The 24024-nt window shown below is 38.4% G+C and overlaps 1 protein-coding gene across 1 annotated transcript; it reads left to right on the top strand.

Moving 5' to 3' along the window:
- Nucleotides 1-8014: 8014 nt before the first annotated feature.
- scn3b (sodium channel, voltage-gated, type III, beta) lies at nt 8015-14918 on the top strand. Its single transcript, XM_030778578.1, has 6 exons — nt 8015-8077; nt 9435-9601; nt 9936-10161; nt 12709-12847; nt 14077-14167; nt 14771-14918. The coding sequence occupies exons 1-5, from the start codon at nt 8023-8025 to the stop codon at nt 14138-14140; spliced, it is 651 nt and encodes a 216-aa protein (XP_030634438.1). The 5' UTR covers nt 8015-8022; the 3' UTR covers nt 14141-14167; nt 14771-14918.
- The last annotated feature ends 9106 nt before the right edge of the window (nt 14919-24024 follow it).

The following is a 24024-nucleotide window of genomic DNA, read 5'->3' as shown; positions in this document are numbered from 1 at the left end:
GAATTTGATTAATTGGAATGTGTTTGTTACCACATAGACTCAGGTGCCTCATATACACAAGGTCTAATAATGCTTCATTTTTTTTGCAGGGTCCTCACAAACATGTCTGAGCGTCCCAGTACAAGTATGTTTTGACTGCAGTCAGTGTGTACAGTGAGAAGGATTGCCTGTTCGGTCGCTGTGCACAATGCTTTATTGTTTGATCTTTCTATGTTGTTTTTCCTCCTTTTGTGTTGGGTATTGAATTAATAATTTGTGTATTGCAGGTGCTCTGTGCAGAGCGGGAAATAGCCAGACTTAATGAGCTTTACCTGAAGCTCAGCTGTCAGCTTCAAAGCAAACCACAGATGAATATCACAAGGGGAGAAAGGGAGCCAAGCGGAGACAAAGTGCTAAAGGTAGCTAATGCTTCAGATTGTCCATAATCATACCCACAAACATGATCCAGGCTTACCCAAAGACAACATTTGTATATTACATCTATAAATATGCCTTTGGAATACATTAGCCTCTCAATGCTTAGCCTCATCACTTTGTCAGCTATGCTTTGCTGATGTGTTTATTTTGGGCAGAAGTACACGTGGTGTTTAGATTCAAGTTAGATCTCTCTCTCTCTTTCTCTCACTCTCTCTCTCTCGCTCGCTCTCTCTCTCCCTCCCTCCCCTTCTCTCTCCCCCCTCCCCATCTCTCTCTCCCCTTCCCCCCTCTCACTCTCACCCCAACATGCTGCAGAGCTCAACCAAGTTAGCCCTCAGTCAGCAGGAAACTGTGATGCTGGAAGTTCAGCAGCAGACTGTGGAGCAGAGGCTAAAGGAGATGAGAGCCAGACTGTCAAAGATCAGTCAGCATCACACATCAGAGCAAGTGCAAGCAGACAGCCAATCCCCAGAGAAAGAGACATCAGGGAACAGTGAAGCAGACAACCACAGATCAGTGAGCCTTGGTGATCAGATGTCAGGCAGTCGCAAGTCAAGTGAAGAACCACACATAATGGAGTCCAGCAGTCAGAAACCACGAGATAAAAGCATGGATAGTCTCAGTGGTGGACAAGGTGTGATTGCTTAAGGTAGACTGCAGTCTTGTGGCCCTGTTCATCTCTAGTCTTTTTCCTTCAGGTAAAGGGAGTTTTTTTCCCATTGTCTTCCTAGCCAGAGAGGTTGAAGACCTTGAATTCTATTATGCTAAGTCTCCTCCTAAGTCATTTTAGTATAGCAATTCCAGTACTTAATTATAGTAATTTATTTAAACATTAAACATTCATGTTAATGTGAAAACATAGTCACTGGACAATGAGTTGTGCGTCCTGTATCTCTTAGAGTATGTTTTTGTCTTGGATATGAAGACATAAAGCTGTTCAGTTCAGAGCTGCCTCAGTTAATGATCTGTGACCAAGCACATTTGTCATTACCGCAGTCCGCAGGAATTAGACAAATAAGATGAAACTTCTAAACAGTAATGACACAGTAAACATGAAACTTATTAGTGAGGTGTATGGCTCCAGACATTATATGATATAATCAATCTTATACATTAGCAGAAAAAGACAAAGTCTCTGCTGTTGTTTACTCTTGATATACCCTGTCACAGTTCAATTCTTGTACATTTTCATCCATTGTTATGGGCGTTGCTCACTTGGTGCATTTCATAGACAACTATTCTATGAATGACTGTTCACGCATTGCTTTTCTTCCAATGTTTGGAATGCAGTCAACACATGTGATGAACTGTAATGACCAGCTCATCCATGGGACTTGGCTCAGGGCGGAAATACGGAGAAAAGAATATTCCTGCCAGACAACAGACTGTGAACAGATTGGGAAGGTCAGCTGGACTAATCCTCAGCTGCTGTTAGAGCTACGAATCACTGTGTGGCCCACTGCTAAAGTGGAGTGATAGCACGTACAAAGTTCCATTGGTTGGCAGCCCCTTATCGCTTAGATTAACAAAAAAGTGTGACTGCTTGTCAAGCCTGTGGCCTTTACACTTAACATACTTATGCTTTCTGGCACAGGGCTGGCAAAAGTCGCCCTCGAGAGAGGTTTAATGAAAAATACATTTCTGACACGTTTGTACTGGTACTTGATTTAAGTTTGAGCTGTTATACATTTTTTGAAGGCAAGTGTGTTTGCTGTTATCATACCTATTTCTGTCCCGGCTCTGCTTTCATAACAAATGGGCAGCTGCAATACCTGAGAGGACTGTGCCTGGACACTCATAAACACTGGGATCCTTTTCTGCTGGAGTGGTTTTATACACTAAAGCGGTCAGAAAGTTTATTCGATCTAATATTTTGCCTCAGGAACTTGCAAGGCCATACCAAGTGGCCTTATATGGTCTCCATTAGTGTGGACTCAACTTCCTGTGAGTGTTTGTAAGTTTTCTTTTTCATGTATTATTGCTGTGTGGTAAATTTTCCATAGAGCAGTGTTATTCAGTTATATAGTTGCTCTTATGATGTGGAAATTCTTTGATATTTTCATTTTGGAGATGTTTTAATCTCATAAACAGATTGGAAAATAGATCCTGCATGTCTAGTAAACATGTGACAGTTCACAGTTGGATTTTAGACAACGTTTAAATTCTAAAGTCTAGTTAATCAAGCATTTGGTTTTCTCTGAAATAAGATTAGATCACTGTGCTGCTGAATATTTAAATATGCTGAAAAAGTTAGCCTTTTATGTCAAAATGATCATATCACTTCAGAAAGCACAAGCTTTAGCATTAACTCATACATAACAGCAGATTTGGCCTAATTTGAGAATAAATCTTTCATCAGTGTGAACATGGTGTAATCAACCAGTAATCTTGAAATCCCTCCAAATCCTTTGAAATCTGTTCCTCCATTCTAGTTACCCCTTTCACTGATTTACGTCAGTGAAATAATGGGCGGGAATTATTGGCTCAGAACTCGACAATCACCATATTCATATCCTATGCTTCCGATTATACAGGCAAAAACCTTAAAAATCAGTATACATTTCAGTAAAATTATATTTCTAATATAACTAATCACTAGGTTTCCTTCGCTGTGCGAGTGACTCTGAGTCCTAAAGCTTTTAATTCTTTCAGATGACATCTGAAAACACACAAATTGCAGTCACTATACTCTAAGAAGAGATGTGTCAAAAATGACACAAATTGTGTAGCATTTCAACACATTTGCTGAGTGTGCTCAAGGACAACACATTTCATGTCAATTTCAGCACAGCAAACGTGTGTCATTTTAATGTGTTGGACAGTTTCAGTGTCACATCACACTTGTATGCGTTAAAAGCCTTCTGAACTGTTAAAGTAGCCTTGACACTATATATATGTAGGGGAAATAACACATTAGTGCTTAGAGTGTGATATAATCACTGGACAGTTTGTGTTTTCCTGTTAAGTTTAGTGTGTGTAAATTCTAAAGGCTTTTTTTGGAATCATCTCTGTATAAGCATGTCTTGGATGACCTGAAATACTACAGAAGTGTTTTGAAGTGTAAATTGCTATTTTAATGCCTGTTTTCCACTGGCGTAGGACCATATGTTATGGTAATTAAGTATATTTTTGTAAGTCATAGAGTAACTCACATTCTGTGGATGCTGAGGATGTTCACCTACTTTTCTGTCTGTGTTTATGCTTGGGTCTATCTATACAGACCCTCTCTCTACTTACTGATTTGGCTACAGACACGAACAATCCTCAGCATCTTATCCAGAACTCTACTGTTGTCAAACAGCTCTGTACCCTTGTACTAAAATGCAACACAACACAGACAGGTGCAGCTTACTCAGTAGTTTGGGGCTATGTGTTTGTGATGTAACGAAGTGTAAACGTGCTTGGAGTGATCTCTGGAACCTTGAGGGATTACGCTGTACCTGAGAAAATAACTCAGGCAAGTCTAACAAAGGCCAGACAATGTGTTAATTAAAAACCGTACTTTCTCACAGTTGGCAGCTAAAAAAGGCCTGGCTGCTTTAATGGAGCCCAGCACTCTCTCACACTTACTCCCACTCCAGTGTGAGGGGATCGATGATCAGAGCCTGAATAAACTGTATGAAATGTAAAAGCATTGGAGTGAGAGACCTTTGAGTGAATATGCAGCATGTAGAATAAATGCAGGCAATTGAAAGCCAGTAATAAATCCAATGAAGTGTTTTCTATCATAATATTATATTGTATCATCACATAGACTTATCTCCTCGGAGTAGGGAAGAGAGTTATATGGAGCAGGTTTGCTGGTGGAATCCAGGTAGATGAATTTAATATTAAAATTTAAAAAAAAAAAAAAAAGATTGCAACAGATGGTGAGGACAGGAAATCCGATTTGTTTCTTTGGGGTTTTTTTGTGGAAAATTGATCTTTTTCAATAGTTAAATATGACCAAAAAATCAAAGCTGTTGGGTTTTTTTCTTTTTGAAGGATAACTACAAATAAAGTGAAATGCAGATGTACAGGAGACATTCCTTCACTCTTTGTGCATGCAAGCCAATCAAACTCTTGCCCTGTCACACCCCACACCCTTGCCATCCTAATAAGCTTAAGCCTTCAAATAGTAGAGCCACACACAAACACACTGTCACAACCCCTGGTCCAGATAATAACAATATCACAGTGAAGAGCAATAACAAAATAGATAAATTTTATACATACATATAGATAGATAGATAGATAGATAGATAGATAGATAGATAGATAGATAGATAGATAGATAGATAGATAGATAGCGTATAGGTATGTATGGGCAAATTGAGCACCTGTTCTTATTCCTGATTAATAGGTGTGTGTCTGGGGAGAGGGATCTTGATGGTGGAACCAGGGGTTAGGAGCTATTCTGTTAATACCATTAAACGAGGTACAATTCATTGTGAAAATTTACTCCCTTGCTGAGTGCTACACTGAAAAAAAAATCGCAAAAAAATTTTATTATAAAGAACACAAGTTCACACGTAAAAATCCTGCATGTTCTTACAATGAAACATTCAAAACTGGAAGTGCGCATTAATATCTGTGAGATATTTGAGGGAACTTTCTCTAAGTATCCAGATGGTTGTAATGTACATTACATCTGTTCACTTTACCTCAGGGACTTCTGCACAATGTTCAACTTACCACAGCTGACCACAGTTCATGACAGCTTAAGTCAAACAAAATGTCTCATGAATTACTTATTTTGTACACACATAAAAGATACAGTGAATATTTACACTTGTCATAGGTAAATGTTATTGTTATAACTGTTAAATGACCCCGTGCTGAGGCCATTCAGAATAGGGTTAACATATTGTGAATTGTCACAAGGCTCCTTCCACCTCAGCCACACATTACAGGGGCTTGTTCTGATCACGCAGACACTTTGCATCACTGTTGCCATGGTTTCCCTATCTTCTGGATACAGCAACCACCAGGTCTGCCATTTTTAGTCTATGCTGAGTCTCAGCCTCCTGGCTACAGAAGCTTCCCACAGCTCTATACAGATTATATTGTTATCATAATATTTAACAACTATTTAGGCTATATAAAACCAAGATAAATGGAAAACAGCATGTTATTATTTTGAGAGAAACAGTTTGAGAGAGTCCAGTACCGCATCAGTACAACACCCTATTATACAGTGCAGCACAATGCTGGATATTTTGCTGAACAAACATAAATACATCTTTGAATATTATGTTGCATTTGCTCTTTACTGGTCAGCATTATGAACCACCCACAGAACTGTGATGATAATCCTAGTGATGAAATCCATAAATCCTTAATCTAACCTTTGCATTAAGCCCCTCTCTTGGTTTTCCATATATTACAACTCACTGCAAGATTAATTCAAGTCAGTCTTACAGTCCTAAAATGGACCCAGCTCACGCTCAAATTATCTGTCCTATTACAATAGCAAAAAAAAAAAAAAAATAGTGGAATCTAATTGAATCGTGCAGAAAAGCATAAGATATTGCCCTTTCTATTCTACATCATTCTACTGAAATGGTAAACCTCTTCACGAATTATGTATTTGTAAAGGTCGAGTATGGATTAGTGGGACACAGAGAATGATGGATTTTATTTATCCTAAGCTTCTGATATTTGTTACAAAAGATTTACCCTATTGCTATAATGAAATCCTTGCACTGATAAAAACAATGCACGTAATGTGTTCATCAACAAAATGTATACATTAAACAAATACTAACAAGGCAAAGACATACTTGCAAGTACACTTCATTTTAAAAAGACAACAGTTTTTTAGTCAAAACTACTGTTCTTAGAAACTGTCTAGCATACAGCTGCGTTGATGATGTGAATCACAAGCAGCTTTGTGGATGGTGTGAGTGGTGACATAATGGGTATAATTGCTGTGGAGCTGCTGTTCCAACCACACTAAATATAAGTGGGACCAGGATGTGTGGGATGTTAATGCTGAACTACTGCTTCCATTCTAACAGCAGAGCACAGCATATGCACTTATACTTTAAAGTGCTTTTACTGAATGATGATGATGATGATGATGAGGGGTTTTTTTTCTTTCAGTTTTTCTGTGTGGTTCTACTCTGACATAGAGGATTGTTTTATTTGTTCCAGTTCGTTTTTACAGCTATCAACAACTGCATGACTGTGATCCTTAGACTGTTGGTAACGCGTAGCTCACAGAGACTCTGACTAAGCATTCTCTTCGCATCAGCCTCACTGTTTTAGGTACAACGGCTGATAGGATACTGAACGTCAGCAATCCAATCATGATAAAACCCATTAATGATCTAAATAAGGACGACCAACGTGGCTCTTGTGTGAAAATATGTGATTTGACGTGGGAACGCATATAACATTTTGATACCAAAATCATCAGTTTTCATTTGTTCATTATGGATCTTCACAGAGCACAAATGTATTGTACGAAGAAGTTACGATACTTCTCAGGTAAAAGTGAAAATAAAAAGAAATTGCAACACATCTTGTTTCACCGCAGGTCCACAGGCCCACGATGAGATATTGTAAATAACCAATGTCATCACAGGATGCAAACATACACAATTTCAAGCCAAAGTTAGAAGATTTAACAGCCCAGCGTAAAGTCCACGTATTGTTGACTTTATGACCAAAACTAATACAGCGTGATAGTGTTTGTAGCCCATTTCTGGAGCAAATTAGCCTATTACAACTAAGTGACAGTGACGCATGCGCAGAAAAAATAATGAGAGCGGAGTATTTGCCGAGAAAACAAAGGCAGGCGGTCCCTCTTATACAGCTGTGTATAGACGTTAATCCGTCATTACATCTTCATTTCTTAAATGGCTGGCAGGGTGACTGGTCAAAGGCACAATATTTTGGAGTTGTTAGTCGCTTTTGAGAAATCCTCAAACTGAAATTCACTTTCCATCTGAAAACCTGGAAAGACTTTTAAGAAGCCACAGGTCCTCCGAAAGATTCATTTCGAAACGGTGCGACGAACAATTATAAAACGTCGTTTCTCTGGATAACTCACCATGGAAACCAAACGCCTTGTTTGCGTCTGATTAACCTGAAAGGGCTTGACGAAGACCTGGAGTAGAGCAGCAATTCTTAGTGCATCGCTCGAGACAGTATTAATCTTTCAAACTTTCTCTCCTTTTGACGGCAAGAAAACGACGTTTTGTTTTGTTTTTTGTTTTTTTGCTCAGCACGCTATTTTTCCCCATAAATTTTCCTGAAGTGTTCGCGTCATGGTCTTAAAATGATTGCGATCATCAAAAGAGCTCAGATATTTGCTCCTTGTACACGTCGTTAAAGAACATTCTGGGATTTTCAGTGATTGACTACTTTGTGATTGAGGATGGGCGCCCGTTTTCTTTTGAACATAGCCGCTGTCCATGGTTCTGATGCAATCACGGCTCTTTGAACAGAGCGAAATTTATACAAATTGAGGACAAACCTAGAAACCTATAAGTCTTAAAGCTGCAAGTCGTATTTAATGTAGGCTATCATTTTCACAAACCATTTATTTCTTTTCGCATCCGTCTCATCATAAACAGGGGGATACCGCCCAAGACGCCGCCCTATTATTGAAGTCCGAACATGAAAACTCAAACGAGGGCTGTGTTTCATTGTCTGTCAATTTTGATTTTAACAGGTAAGTTTGTGTGGGGGTGTGTTTACGTGTGTGGCCGACTGAACGTTAATGAGATTATTTTGAACTCATTAAGTGTAAAATCAAAGCTATTTTCATTGAAAAGTGCCTCTTCTGAAAATATATGACTATGAGCTGTTTTCGGTGATATGAAACTTTAGTCCACCTTCAGCTCAATCAGATTTATAGGTCTCTAAAGTTTCTCCTTAGAGGACACGGGGGGGCAATAGAAACCTCAAAAGGAATGAATGACTAATGGAGTAATTAGTAAAAAGATTGTTTTTCATAAGTCACAAAATAGGCACTTGATGTAATAGCATGCGTGTCCTGTAATAACAAATAGATCACTGCTATATATTAGGATTGTACTTTTCTGAATAAATAAGAGTGACCATGCTGCTATAGCTTTGTGTCATATCTATTTAAAATAATATTTTATTTAGGCTTGTGGGCCTCGGTGTGCCACGTTATGTTCTCTGTTTGTGTTTGCCCATCTAACCCTTCAGAAAGGAGAGGATGTGATGTATGTTGACAGAGTATGCCTTAGGCTGTGGGTTATGTAAGATGGGCATGCATTTCATCTGTGGGACAAAGGCCGTGATGCAGCCAATGTTTGAGGACACGTTTTCATTTCCAAATCACTGGCTGTTGATGAGTACAGGCCCTCTGCATCATTGGGGTGTGTGACACTGCCCTTATTGGGCTTGTGTCTACAGCCAGCCAGTGGGCTGATAAGTGTGTTCCAGTCTCAGAGAAGTCAGGCTTGCTGTTGAATATGTGAGTCTATGCTGACAAGATTTCATTCTGAGCACACACACCCCTTTCTTTCTTTCTCTTTCTTTCTTTCTTTCTTTCTTTCTCCTCTCATTTTCCCTTGATAAAACTCTGCCTTAGACTTAATTGGCCTTCTTAATAGAGGAGCAGATTGAGGCCAAAGATTTGCCATAGAGAACAAAAAAGATATGTGCTAACTTAGCTTCCTGTGGGCCTTGGGAAGAACACTTGATAGGCCCAGTAACCAACAGACCAGCTCACAAAGGAACTTTAAAATGATTGAACCCCTACACACTTCTGGCATGTGCCCCCCCCTGACCACCAAACAATTTTGTCAGATCATGGATGTCTGAAAAGATTTATTTTATTTGTTCTATTTCTTTATTGTTGAAACAGATGGTAGAGATGTGTAGCAAACAAAGGGCGTCACCAAGGAAGTTGATCTTGTATTTTTAGATTCTGCCTGTAAATCTTGTAGCATGAACTTGAGTTATTCTGCACAGGGAGAGGCTTTTCTAACAGAGGGGGGAGACGTTTAGATAGCAATTGCACATGTGATCATTTTCTGTGGGTGTGTTGGGTCCAGTGCAGGTGAGCCAGCCTGTCTGTGTAGATGTGACCCCAGAGACAGAGGCCGTGCTTGGTTCCACCATGAAGCTCTCCTGTATTGCCTGTATGAAGAGAGAGGAGATCAACGCAGAAACGGAGGTTCACTGGCATTATATCACAAAGGACAGGAGTAAAAACATAACTGTGAGCTCCTTCACTTGATTTGGTGTAATTTCAGCTTTTTAAAAAAAAAAAAAATGTTTACACAGTGCAGTTTTTAATTGATCGTATTAATCTTCTTTCACTTTGTTTTCTTTTAAGCTAGAAATTAATCTTATAAGTTTTAAATTTTATTGCATTCATCCTTAAAGTATCAGAGCACTAATAAGGTGAGAGTTGAGTACCTGGGACAAGTACAATGACGTTTTGAAGGAAGTTATGAAGATGCTTAATGTGAATGTGTGGAGCATGTTTTTTTCAGTATTTTTATTTTTTATTTATTTTTTTTGAATATTAAACACAAATCTTTAACCCTTAGATTTTTAGGTATAGAGGGACACCGGAAGCGGTCGGTGAAATATGGAAGGATCGTCTCACGTGGAATGGTAGCAAGGATCTACAGGACGTCTCCATTAGCATCAAAAATGTCACACTAAACGACACGGGCACATACGAGTGTTTGGTGTTCCGCAAATTTTTCTATGATTCATACACACCATCCTTTGTAGAAAATAGGACCATCAATCTGGTGGTGCTGGAGAAAGGTAAGAGCAGTCTAGTATGTTCTTCATTTCCAGTCTTGTCGTGCTTACAGTGTGGGTTTTATTAGTTGTCATGTGTGCTGATGCTATGTTTTTTTCCTTTAAAGATGGCTTAATATTACTTGAACTGAATGTATGTCTTTTAGTTTCCGTAGCAACTAGCATTTTTCTTGTCCACAAGCAATCAGTATTTCTGTCTAAAATATTTCCACCTGTCATATGCAGAAATTTGTGTGTTTGTATTGTTTAAGTAATTGTATGTTTTGCTCTGTTTTTATTATTTAAGCCAACTGCTTTTTGGAGAGCAGTTATGGTCAGGGCATATTTACATAAGCAGCCTGTATTGCTATCTGTTTAAAGGGGTAATGTACAGAGTTTTGGTTTGAATGCTATTTTATACATGCCTGTCTTGAGATTGTTGAATGCACTCTATGTCTTTCTCACCTTTATCGAATATACTATATACAATGTATATTTGTCTAATTGTCCTCATGCATCCCCGATTCATTATCTCCATTTGCCTTTTCCATGCTAAATTGGTTGTGCACATAGAAAAAGACATATTTATATGATATCATTATAGAATTGGTGTTCGTTTTTATTGTCGTACAGTTACCACAAACTTACCGTACAACTTGGCATATCATGTCATTCTTGTGTCAAGGGATTTAGTGCAGTGTGTCTGAACCGCGGTAAAAATGCAGTATCTACATTTGTTTAATCTGACCATGATTTTTTTTTTAAAAAAAGAAGTGAGGTCAAATTTTAATATAATACAATTTTTGTTGAAGTATTAGTCGATTTCTAACATATAGCCACAATTATCTATTTATGATTTAATATACTTATAGGATTTATATATATATATATATATATATATATATATATATATATATATATATATATATATATATATATAATAGGTTTATCTGTAATAAATTCTGAATTGTCAAAGGTTCTGCACTGCTCTTGACACTTTATCATGAAAAGGGGGATCTCACCTGAAACTGTGAAACAGGGGTTCTTCTCACCCAGCAGAGTGCCCTAAACATGGACAATTGCCATGGGCTGTACTATGCACCAGACAGGCTAGGACACAGGGCACTTAGGTCGAAACATTTCCCCATGACTGTTCTCTTGAGATTGTCTCCTGCCTTTACAACCTTGAAATTCTTCTCCCGTTATCTGTCAACTTAAAGATAATGGTAACCCTAAGAACCTCTGTTTTCACGAACACTATTTGCTACTTTATGCACTGTGTATTGCAAACAAGCTAAAAAATTACATTTTTTTCAGTGAGGTATATTATCCAATTACACCTGCATTTGTTTATCATTTGGTTTTCCATAAGTTAGACAAAGCACTTTATTACAATATTCAAGCATGATTGGTGCATACCGAATGTGTCTGCATGTGAATAAGTTACATAGCCTACAGTGTGAGATTCTAGCGTAGGCAAAGTTAGAATTTGAACAGTGAATCCAGGACCCGATTTGCATTAATACTGTCTTACATTAACACTGTTTTTACAAGATCTCTTTGTCATGGCAGAGACTATTAGGACAAAATTGATCATCCTGTCCTTTCAAGTTATCGATGATTATGTTTGGTAAACTGGATAGTGACAGTTTGCTATAGCATGCATGCAGTCTGGAAAAAAATGAACTGGCTCTTATTGGCAAATACACTATAATTTTTGTCTTACCCTGTTGACAACTAACATCAGGGCTTTTGATACCTTAGCAGGAGCCCCTGAATGCAAACTGCTGCATTTACATTTATAAAAGCATGTCTTACCCCTTTGAATTTGGTTGTGAAGAGGGTCCTGGACATTAAAATGTGTTCTGCAATTTTTTTTTCTATACATCCCCTATATTCCCTTTTGGTATCTATAACCATATGTATGAATGACACTTATGATGGACACTTGGATGTTTCAAGATGAGGAGTCCATCATACTTGCTGATTCATACATAAAATCATTTTTTAAATTGCTCAGTAGCCGTAAGAATCCTCCACTCATATTTGTCAATTTGTCATAGGAATATCTTGTGTAATTCTTCCTAAATTAATTGCCTATCAAATACAGTTTGTCTATAAACTGCCCTTTAACTAACCAGAAAACAAGGACAAAATCTGCCTGTAGAAGAAATTGCATATACAGTGTGACTCCTCTTGTTTTGACTTTGTTTGTGTGTTCCTCCTCTTCCTGTGACTTTAGGGAATTAAGGAGCAGTAAGATATAACTGAGGACAAGGTATAACAAGAGGACAGAAGAGTAGATGAAATGCTTAAATGATTTGACACAAAGTGCATTGTCGTCTGTCTCCATTTAAGCTTCTACAACCTACAGTCCCCTTACCTCTATAAACGTGCACAGGTCACAATCTGCTTTCCTGAAAAGAAAACTTATATTGGATTTTTTGTGACCTGTAACTCTGCTAAGAGAAGGAATTTTGGGTATCAGTTACTGGCTTCCTTTCTGTGTATGCCTTGTGATGTCGTCAAATCCATTTTCATTTGGTAACGGATTGTGTATTTCTTTGTCAGCAGGTGACGACAAAACCGCGTTCTACTCAGAGATCATGATGTATGTCCTGCTGGTTTTCCTCACCTTCTGGCTCCTGGTGGAAATGATCTATTGCTACAGGAAGATTTCCAAGTCTGATGAGCAAGCTCAGGATAACACGTATGTTGCTCCAATAAAGGTTAAACTGTTTTCAGCTGTTTGGAATGACTAAACAAATAAAGATGTTATGTGAAGAATCAAGGAAAATGAGGAAAATGTAACGGACGGGCCTTGCGGAGAAGGAAAACGCTGCAATGTTGAAATACAGATACTGTTCTATGCCTTTTAAGCCTCTCTGAATAGGGATGGGTGAAGTTCACATTGTGTTTCAAAGTATTTTCTCAGTATGGGACAAATTGCTATCTGTTCTTGTTGGCTGTTCTCCAGATAATTAGCTTTGGGTGGAGGCTCACTGTGCCAATCAATGCTAATATAGTGAACTCAGGTTGCTGAACAGATTAAGAAGTAAACTGATGCCATGTTGATGTGATGTTTGAGATCGAGGCATGCATTTTGCAGGCCAGAGTCTGAGGCATCATCAAGCATAGAACAACGAAAGTGCATAAGCTAATGAAGGAATAAAATACTTCCATGACTTGTTTAAGTGTAGGCAAGGTCACAGAGATTTATGTTATTGAGCTGTTTCATAATCCAACAAACATGTACTCTCTCTCTCTCTCTCTCTCTCTCTCTCTCTCTCTCTCACACACACACACACACACACACACACTCATGTTCACACACACACGCACACACACAGGGGACCAGTGATAATGCATTCATTTGAAAAGCTCGGTGAAATGCATTAGCAGAATCCTATCCGTTCTGTAGTAGAGACAGGAAATGGAGTGGATCTTCCCCTGGCCTGTCTACTGTAAACGTATTCTCAATGATCCTTTTCTTTCATTCATCACAGCACAGAGCACTTACAAACATCATTTGTATATCTATTTCTATTCATTTACCAAACGAAGAAAATATCATATGGTAAAGCAAAAACACACACATGTACTGAAATCACATCAAATTGTCAGATGTCGTAATCTTTGTTTGCCGTTTCTTCTTTACTGTTAAGTTTATCTTTGTTTACTTGTTAATCATATGTTTATGTCATTGTTTTTATATTTCTGGTCCTTGTCTAAGTCATAGGGTGAAGAAAATATAAAAATTCCCAAACTCTATCAGTCAGGATCGTGCTTGTAGAGGTCTGAACATAACCTTCATATGGAATTGGTGGGAATAGTCTTGTATCTACCAAAAGCTATCTCAGAGGACCTAAATGCAATGGTGTGCTATAGATGCACCAGAAGGTCTTAGATCTCTTTCTTTTGTACTCATTTTGTCTACAGGACAGACTACCTAGTCATTCCCTCTGAAAATAAAGAAAACCCAGGCCCTCCAGTAACCGAATAAAAGTGGTTGTCTCACACAAAAAATACGGTATTTTGAATTTACCTCTCAATCAGAAACATCATCTGCCTCGTCCTTTGCTCATCGTGTTTGGCTACCCAGATCACTTCACCTTGTCCGTCGATCCTTTCCACTCTTACTCTCTTTCTCTCCATCAGCCTAACTCACTCCCAGCCTGAAAACCATCCATGCAATTGCTAAAATGTTCCTTCTTCTCTGTGCTGTCTGTCTACCAATTACTAACGCAAGCCCTCTTTGTAAGGACAGTCCGACGACCCGTATAAGGGTAGAGGTTTAAGTGAAGAGAACATGCTGGTGGCTTATTGAGAATATGTCCACACATATTCTGGAATGGATTCATGGGGGGTGGGGGCAGCTTTCACTGTTTCTGAGTGTTTAATTTTCTCCTTGAATGGCATGGGATTTTTTCCTAATACTGGGCGCATTTGATTGTTTTGCCCTGTTGACTGGGGAGTTCTTTATAGCATTCCTGTAAAGAACCTCAGTCATTTTTTTTTCATCATATTAGAGAAATAGATTAAGAAAGCAAAAGAAAACCATGTGTATAGTTTCTGTTATGATTCAGACATGTTACACCAGGAAGCTGACAGTAAATGTTTCTCTCTGTTTTAGGTACTGAGGACAGTTTTCCATTCATGGGGAGGAAGTCTGATCTTTTTCAAACCCAGGCTGAATCTGTCAGAGCTGCTCTGCGCAGGCAGGCCTGGAAACCTGCCAAACAAATTCCCTGTTGTCATGGTCGCTTTATGTGCAAAGCAAACTGTTCAATTCTTCATTCTCTCTCTCTCTCTCTCTCTCTCTCTCTCTCTCTCTCTCTCTTTCTCTCTCTCTCTCTCTCTCTCTCTCTTTCTCTCTCTCTCTCTCTCTCTCTCTCTCTCTCTCTCTTTCTTGGACCCATGTGTGCTGCACAGATCTAACCCAGCAAAAATGAGGAAGTGCTCATACTTCACCCTTATGTTGGCCTTTGAAACTAAAGGTAAATTGAGAACAGAGAACTGGAGAGCTCACATATACTGTTTTTAAGCTGCTGCTTCAATCTTTTTCAGATACTTTATTCTTTCCCTTTTGATAACATCCCAATGAAAAAAATGATCTGATTTATTCAGACATGTTTTGCTTAACCCTCTTTTTTATATAAAAAAGCATTGCATTCATTTTTTTTTGTCTCTGACTGCCACTAAAGACCAGGTCAATTTCAAATGCCATTACTTCTATGTACTGGCAGTTTAAGTGGTTCTCTTTATTAATGTCCTTTTACATGAAACGATGCCTGTGATCAGATTTCCTCACGTGTTTGTGACTTAATGTATATTTAATTGACAATTATCTATCGCTATATATCTGTATGACAGTTAGAGGCTCTGTACAATCAGCAATGAGAATATGTGCCGTATTCACTATGAACTCAAACACTGCCAATGTTAGTGTTCAGTAATACTTTATGGGTAGAGAAGTTTATACAAACACATTTTTGTGACTAATCCCGTTAATTCAGTAACTGTGCAGAAGTCATGAGCATTTCAAGATCAAAGTTTTCAATTTAAATATGATTTTGTGACATGAAGGTTTTCATTTCATATGAACAAGAGGTTAGGGTCATTGTGCTTTTGTTATATCAGATCAATACATGTAACAAGTGTAATTAATAACCCAAAACATTTAGGTGCACAGAAAAAGAACCCTCATCGGGTTGTGATAATCTCAAGCAATAGAACTTTGTTTCATGAAGTCATCTGATAATTTTGCTTGGCTGAAGGCTCGTCCAAGATGTTTTAGAATGTGGTCTCTCTGTCAGAGTAACGTGGTTAAGCCAGCGCAATTTTCTGTGTCCATACTATTAACTTGGTCTTTTTCATGGCTAATGGAGCAAAATGAAGGATCATAGTCTTTCATACCTTATTCAAATGGATCATTATCTTATGTGAAAGCTTGTCATGCACTATTAAAATAAAGCAATGCATTCAAACAAATATTTGGGCCTGTTTTCTGCTGAACATTTGGGTCACTAACCATTTTCTCTACTTTATTTTAGATCTGAATTCTTGTTTTAAGTCAGTGAAGTTGTGCAGCTGTTTGGACCAAAACATTCATTTGATTGATGGAAAAGACTGATCTGTCATGCTTATACTGTATATGCTTCCTACATTTCATTTTCAGCAGGACAATACTCTCTACGAGGCTGTTGTGGCTCGTATGTGAAGCTAGGATGTCCTAGCTTTTAATGTACACAAGTTACAAAATATTTAATGAGTGTTTTACATAAGTTCTCAAACATCATACACATTGATATCACAGCTGATGCATAAATATGAATTATCATAGAAATACCTATCATCTGTCATAGATATATCATGAAAATGTCTTTATTATGAAATGATAGTCCATCAAAAGAAGACTTTTCATTGAGATCAGCTGTGCAGACATTAACTGCTGAAATATAGGCAATTCAGTATATTTGATTAGTGTGTTAATTTTGTGTCATGTTCAGATTTTCTAGCCCAGTTTGTTGTTGTTGTTGTTGTTTTATTTGTTGTTTTATTTGTTTGTTTGGATTTTAGTTTGTGTATTTTTTGTTCGGTTTAGTTTTGTTTTGGAGTTTGTTTTGTTTTTCGTTGTTAGGGCCACTGCTTTGGGCATGGTGATCTTTGTCTCCTCCTGCTGGAGTCAAAGTGAACGTAATCTTCAAAACAGAGCGTTGTCTCATTTATCGACTAAGACGATGAAAATGTAGGTTTGCCAGTGTTTGTGTTATAAACGAAAAAATCTGGAGCATGATGCAACATGAAGCAAAATTTTAGAATTAATTAATTAATTAATTATTACTCAGGATTTAGTACTGAGAGCATATTCAGTATCATCTTGACGTGTTATCGTTGTGTTTAAGTTTGTGAAAGCTTTAGGATAAATATAAGGCATTGCAATGCAACATGCACAAACGCGGAAAATGGGATCATTTCTGTGCTTCGTAGCTTAATTACCAACACATGAACTCTGTTACCAGGGGAGGTCAGTATTCTCATTCAAATAAAGTCCGTATTTCCGCGCACGCGGTGCAGTTACATAAGTTCAGTGACTGTTGATGAGGCGTTAGCTGTTTTGTCTCTGCATATGAACAAAGACAGCTTAGAATTTTGATCTACCGATGTATTTACCGTTTTGTTGCTCATTTTCATTTAAATCTCCAGTATATATCATTCAAACATATATATATACACATACACAGTACATATTATGAGGAAATCTCGGTTGGATTTCTACAATTCGATGTGATCATACTATAGGGTCAAAAGTGGAAGGAATGAAGAATTTACACGTTGTTTGTTTTTAAATTAATGGCTGATTGGATACCTTCTTGATTTGATGTCTTTCACTGATATCTATAGACAATTTATGTTGTTGTTGTTGTTGTTGTTTGTTTAACTTTTGATCCAAGAAAGGTGACTGGCTATCACACAGAGCAGATACTAGAGTGTTTCATACTATGCCGTGGAATTGTGTGAATACGTTCCTCCAGGCATGGACATTCTGGGGATTTAAATGAAGTGCTCCATGACTCTGCAATACTTCAAAGAACCTAACCTAAGACAGAACTCCACATGGCTGTTAGCTGTCACAGCCAGCAGAGATCTTACTCCTCCAGACTCAGGGCTCATCCTCCCAACCTTTGCGTTTGGCTCCTGAAAAATACAATTACCAGCCCACTTGGCATCACTTTTCGTTTAAAGCATCTCACTGCTATGGATGTCTCACAGTGGATATACAGTGGCAAACTTTCCTGCAGTAATTTGATGTATTAAAAACCATCTTGAATACAATCAATCTTTTCAGTACTTTTCAAATATTGGCTAACAAAGAGTTAATGATCCTTGAGATACCATAATGAATGGAAGAGCACTTTTGATGAAAGTTTTAGTTTCATTGGATATTGATTAAGCGCTGCCTGCTGCACACACACATAGCCATTTTCCACAGGAATGGAAAGAAGAATTTCAGCTCCCTGAGTAACTGAAGTTTAATGCCATAGTGACAGATACCATACTCCATTTTGCTTAAGCTTACTCTAATTTGTTTATGTCCAATGAAAAAAGAAATATGATTTCATCTAACTTACAATGGTTTGAGGCAAAACTTATTAAATTAGGCTTACATGAATAAAATGTGAATATGATCAACTGAATTAGCCAGATGTCAGAAAGTTAAAAAAAGTGGCAGACTATGTGAATAAATGTCACAACACAATGTTATGTTTATGTGGCCAGTATTAAGCCTAGCTAATTTCCTCTTAGGTTTAGACTACATTAATCTCATTTATGAGTGTGCACATTAGAACATTACTGCACCAAGAAATTGAGTTTTCATATCAATTTAATTAAAAAGTCATTGGAGCACTCTTATGAAGATTGGTTGGGTAGTTTTTATCTTATCAGAAGTACCACCCTGATTGATCTCATAAAAAGACTATTTTCTTGTACCTTCTGGAAGATTTCCCTTGCTTCATACTTACAAGGCCTTACGGTGTTTTTCAGCTTCTCAGTTTATCGTTTTAATAGAACATTGGGTAGAAGCACCCCATTTTGCCATATGGACGTTCAAATGAATTATTTGTGGGACCCATTTGGAGTCATTTCTAGTTGCAAAACATCAAAAAGGCCTGTACATAAAGCAGAAAGATTCATGAGCAATTTGCAAAAAACCCAGTATGGCAGCGAATATTTCCATTTGTTACACTCTTATCTGCGTTCACCCTTGTAAACCTGCTGAACAGCAAAAACGACAACAGTTTTGGACTTGGCTTACGGTTGTGCATTTACACAAAGGACAAGTTTCAGCAGTGCGTTTCTTCTCGAAAAACGAAGTTGTTTGGTTTGCAGATATGATAACTTCTTATGTTAATAGTTCCTCTTATGTGAATGGTTCACTAGCATAATTGCAGTGAAAGCTCTTATATAGAGAGAAAGACACGGATAGCAGTAAGGTTTAAAAATGCAAGTGTTATTTATTTATTTATTTATTTATTTATTTATTTTTAAAGGAGTAATACAGTCCAGGTGATGCAACAGAGGCAGAAATGACTGGTCATGCACAAATTGTGTTATCAGGTGGCACGGGAACATTAAACTGCTGACAAGCTTAAGCGCTCTGAAAACGTTGCTCATTTTTTCCCCTGCTCCTCGGGTGCATAATTGGAACCTAATTCAGTCTATCATTGATTAGACGAGATTCCTTAAACAAAAAGAACATTAACAAGCTGCCGTTGTCAGCAGCATCCATAATGGCTGCTGAAGGAGGAGAGCTGGCCAGAGTACGCCGTGACGTCTCAGGCTCATTGTTAGTGTAATGAACACCTGGCTATCGGCACTGTGCTAAATCAGATGCATTTATGAGCCCCGCTGCAAACTACAATGTAGCACAAACAAACAAGCAACTCCTCTTAAGAAAGTGGGCCTCGTTTTTTCTCACTGCAGTCTGAACCTGCGAAGCTGTCACGCACGGTGAGCGCTGTGAACTAAACGTATAGTAAATTCACAGTGTTTGACCATTTAAGAGTATTTTCATGTATGAGAAATGTATTCTGCTGCCGATTGCAGTTTAAAATTCCAGTAAAGTTTTTGTTGTTGGCAGTGGTGGTGATGGTGTTAGTGGTGAGTTTTGTTCATTAATGTTGTTTATGGGATAGGTTAAGAACTCACCCATAGATCCCATGGCATATGGTCCATTAAAAGCTCTGTTTCGTTTAAAATATGGTACATGACAAATGGATGTACATTAGGTGCCACTGAAGGCGGAAAAAAAAAAACCTCCGCTCTTCAGTTGTTGTTGTTGTTGTTGTTGTTGTATATTGGTTGAAAATCGAGGTGATCCTCAGCTTCATCCACTTAGAGAGAGACGATACTCTTGACATGAAGGAACAAAACACAACAAACTAAACATATTTTCATCATTAAAATCAATGTTATATCACCTCACAGGGAGAGGGTTTTTTTTTTTTTTTTAAATTTTTATTAGTTACGCACTGAAGCTGTCACAGGAGCACCCTTTTCTCTCCAAATTGGAGAGGCTCCCTACTGCCTACCACATCCAGAGTCTGTGAATAATTTATCAGACCCGAATTTCATTAAGGCCGTGATTAAATATAATAAGTAATATCCCGGAGTCCATTGCTACCTTTGAATATCAAGTTCAGTTAACAGCTAATAATAAAGATTATTATTATCAATGATTATCTGGGCAGTTGTTACAATGGCTAAATAATACTTTACATATAGTACATGTACATAATTGACAGGTTTCAGAGACATGCAGTTAACAGTGAAACTCATTCATTTGCCCAAACCACAGGGACCAATTAACAAGAAGTATAAAAGAGAGCGAAAGAACCGCAGGCGATTGTAGTCCATTTTCCCCAAGATAACCACTGAATTAACACCACTCCACAATTTCAGGGTTGTAACACACTCCTAGTCTTAAAACAGAACTTTGATTCTCTTTCATTCATTTTGGTATTACTGAAACATCTGCAACACCTCTAAGTTTAACAGTGTGTCTCATTGTTTTTGTTCTTCTGCAAAAAAGGTCTCAAACTCTTATTCTTTAGAAGGTATGATTACTGTATGGGCAATGTAATGATAAACAGATTATCAGTATAGCTGTATATATAAACATACATTATCACATTCGTAACTGATATGATGTCAATCAGTAGGAGCAAGTAAACAGAGAGAACAGAATGGAATCCAATGGAATTCTAGAGGAGACAGCGCTGGGAGCAAGCTCATGGTCTCCTTCCACATTATAAAGTCTAATTCATTACAGGGCATTACCTGTTCTTCTCCCTCTGGTCTTGAGCTATGACATGAGGATGATCCCTGTCAAACTCTACGTGAACGTTTTGTTTCTATTCTAATCGGAAAGAGTTCCTTATAGTCATGCAGTTGCACAGATTTGCTGTTCTATACTTTGTGTAATCAAATTAATCTCGTACAATTCACACAATGAATTCTACTGAGGCATGGAATAGAGATCGTTCTTATATGTGAAACAACTGGCGTTTTGTGGCACTTTAATACTTTGGGAAGGGAACACTAAGTGACATCCATATTATCTACTGAACTATGAGACGTGAAATACAACTTCATACAACTTGTATTAAACTTTGTATCAGAGTTTCATGTATCAAACATAATGTCAAACTTTTGTGCTAGCCACCTAAGATTTTTATTCACAAACATCAATCCATCTTGTAAATTTTTCCTCACAATAAAACTGTATGAAGCAATATCAATCTCTTTCTCTCCTCCGATTGCTTTTTTTTCTTTTTTTTGGACACAATTTTGCAGCGAATGCATCAATGTGAGACAAGTGAGACAAGTGATATTGTTCTTTTTCAAGACGCTTTCTGTTGTTTTCTTTAACACCTAAAGAAGACCTCCCTCACTGTCAGTTTCATTCATAGCCTGACAAAGACTCACACAGATGTACCATCGTCATGAAGTCTCTTTTCCTCAGACTTGACAACACCTGGGGGCAGAGAAGCGAAATGAGTGGCAACAAAAAGCTAATGGTTTGGCAGAGAATGTATGTGACTTTTCACTCAAGGGTGCTTCTTTTAACCAATTAGAGTCAATGAAATCTAGACTTTTTTTTTTTCTCTCTTCAGATTGCGATAGACTGAATCAGGCCACAAAGTGTGATTTTTTAAACTTGGGAAGATTCTAGCTGTATTTCCACAGGTTTTTAAATAGAAGACATAAGCCTGCCAGTCCTGTTAAGTCTATTAATTAAAGAGTGTTTTGTGGCAGGCGAAAAATGATTCGTTATTCACTTTAAGCAGTCAAAGAACATCATCAGTCATTAAGAACAGCCAATTATGCCAAATTATTCGGAGCATTGCTTGCCACGCCACCAGCTGCTGAAGGATTGACTCACATACAACAATAAAATCCCTGTTTTTGAGAAATATATTTTTTTTCAAAGGAGAGAAGACGAACTGGAGGCACAGAGCCCCTCATTAGTGCAATAAGTTGTTTTTCCAACTTGTGAGATCAAAAATGTGATAAAACTTCCCCCTACATACGTAAAAGAAAAGAAGAATTTGGATTCTGAGGAGTCTTAGCTGGCAGAGTAGTCCAGCAGCGGGAGATTTTTGAACTCACCAAAGCTTGTGTCGACTCACATTTTTCATGTTTCCCCCCTGCTGAGCCCACCCTCTGTCAAAAAGCACACAAATTGTCATTTCAGGGGAGTGTGGAGGATCCCTAAAAGCAACCTGATACTAATTCAATATTAACAGGAATGTCTGACGTCAAACTTCAGTGTTTGTTTGAGAGACCATGTGTCTAATGTTCCACACCAAGAGCCCTGGTTTTTGTGTCAGGTTTGTTAGCAACTGGGATGATTGTAAACCAACAAGTTACAAGGCTGGAAGCACATCTTGGACTGTTCTGGAAAGTTTAAAAAATTATACAATACCACAGAACATATCCGCTCATTGCAGGTGGTATAACAGGGATCACAGGTTACCTTCTAAAGTTTTAGTAAGTCATTAAATTTCACGTTCAAGGTCAAGTAGAGCTTTATTGTCATCTTGGCCACATACAGTACAGCACACAGCACACAGCACACGAAATGACATCCTCCTTGGACCATATCGTGCAACATAGACAGACCAAAGCGCATTCGGTAAGGCAATAAATACATTTTGTTAAATAAAGGGCTATGCTTAAAAATACAGAAAAACACTTTACTAATATAACTGGGGGGACACGTTGGGAAGACACAGTGCACTGAATACAAATATAGTGTAACATTGTAGAACTGTAGAACAGTATGTAAACAGTAAAACAGTATGTAAACAGGATCTGTGCAAACAGACAGAGAGTGCACCATGGATATGTACTTAGATCAACCAGCTATAGTATACATGTGTTAAACACTGGCAGCTATGACAGGATCTCCTCGAACCTTTTACAAAAGTGTCTGTGCATTTTCTTTTAATTGTCTAGTAAAGTGCCTCTGCAAGTGGGTGGGTGGGTAGGAATTGGTAAAGATCCAAGGAGGGTGGGGGAGGTTGGTATAAATGCAGTGTGGGGGGTTAAGAGGTTGGCAGAGTCCCCAGGGGGCAATGGGTCCAGTGTGGGAAGGAGTTGGATCTTGATATGGTTCAGGACTAGCCGCTCAAAGCACCTCATGACGAGAGGAGTAAGCGCTGCTAGATAGTAGTCGTTTAGCTCTGACCCTGCAGCCTTCTTCGGCACAGGTCTGATAGCGATGGCTTTGAAGCGCTGCGGGATGACAGCCTGGCTCAGGGAAGTGTTGAAGATGTCTGTTAGGATGTCAGCCAGATGGTCTGCGCAGGCTTTGAGCACTCATCTTGGTATGTTGTCAGGTCCCGCGGCCTTGCATGGGTCGACTTTGGAAAGCGTCTTCCTCACACTGGCAGGGGACAGGGAGAGCACCTGATCATTTGGCGGGGGGGTGGTTTTCCTCGCCGGCTTGGTGTTCCTTGCCTCTAACCTGGCGTAGAAAGCTTTGACTGTGTCTGGTAGACAGGCATCGGGGTCGCAGACAGGTGGCAGGGTCTTGTATATATGTTGTCTGATGGATTATGAAGCAGCTCAATAACATATCTCTCTGTCAGAGAGAGTTTTTTAGAGGGATGGAGTTACATCAACTAGCAAGTGTATGGTTGACATACACACAGCACACCTTTTCTTAACTAAGTAAATGTAAATCTCTTTGATCGCGCACACACACACACTCTGAATTTGTCCTCTGCATTTAAGCCATCCAACCAGTACACCAGTAGTGAACACTGATGCAGGAGCAGTGGGCAGCATTGCTTGTGCCTGGGGAGCATTGGGGTTAAG

The sequence above is a fragment of the Chanos chanos genome, chromosome 6, assembly GCF_902362185.1.
Source record: "Chanos chanos chromosome 6, fChaCha1.1, whole genome shotgun sequence".
NCBI lineage: Eukaryota > Metazoa > Chordata > Actinopteri > Gonorynchiformes > Chanidae > Chanos > Chanos chanos.
Note: the sequence above shows the minus strand (reverse complement) of the source record. Positions and strands in the feature narration are given on the sequence as shown.

Coding starts and splice junctions, on each gene's coding strand:
- scn3b (XM_030778578.1), top strand. CDS start 8,023: ATGAAAACTCAAACGAGGGCTGTGTTTCATTGTCTGTCAATTTTGATT. Junction 8,078..9,434: donor GTCAATTTTGATTTTAACAG/GTAAGTTTGTGT, acceptor TGTTGGGTCCAG/TGCAGGTGAGCCAGCCTGTC. Junction 9,602..9,935: donor ACAGGAGTAAAAACATAACT/GTGAGCTCCTTC, acceptor TTTAACCCTTAG/ATTTTTAGGTATAGAGGGAC.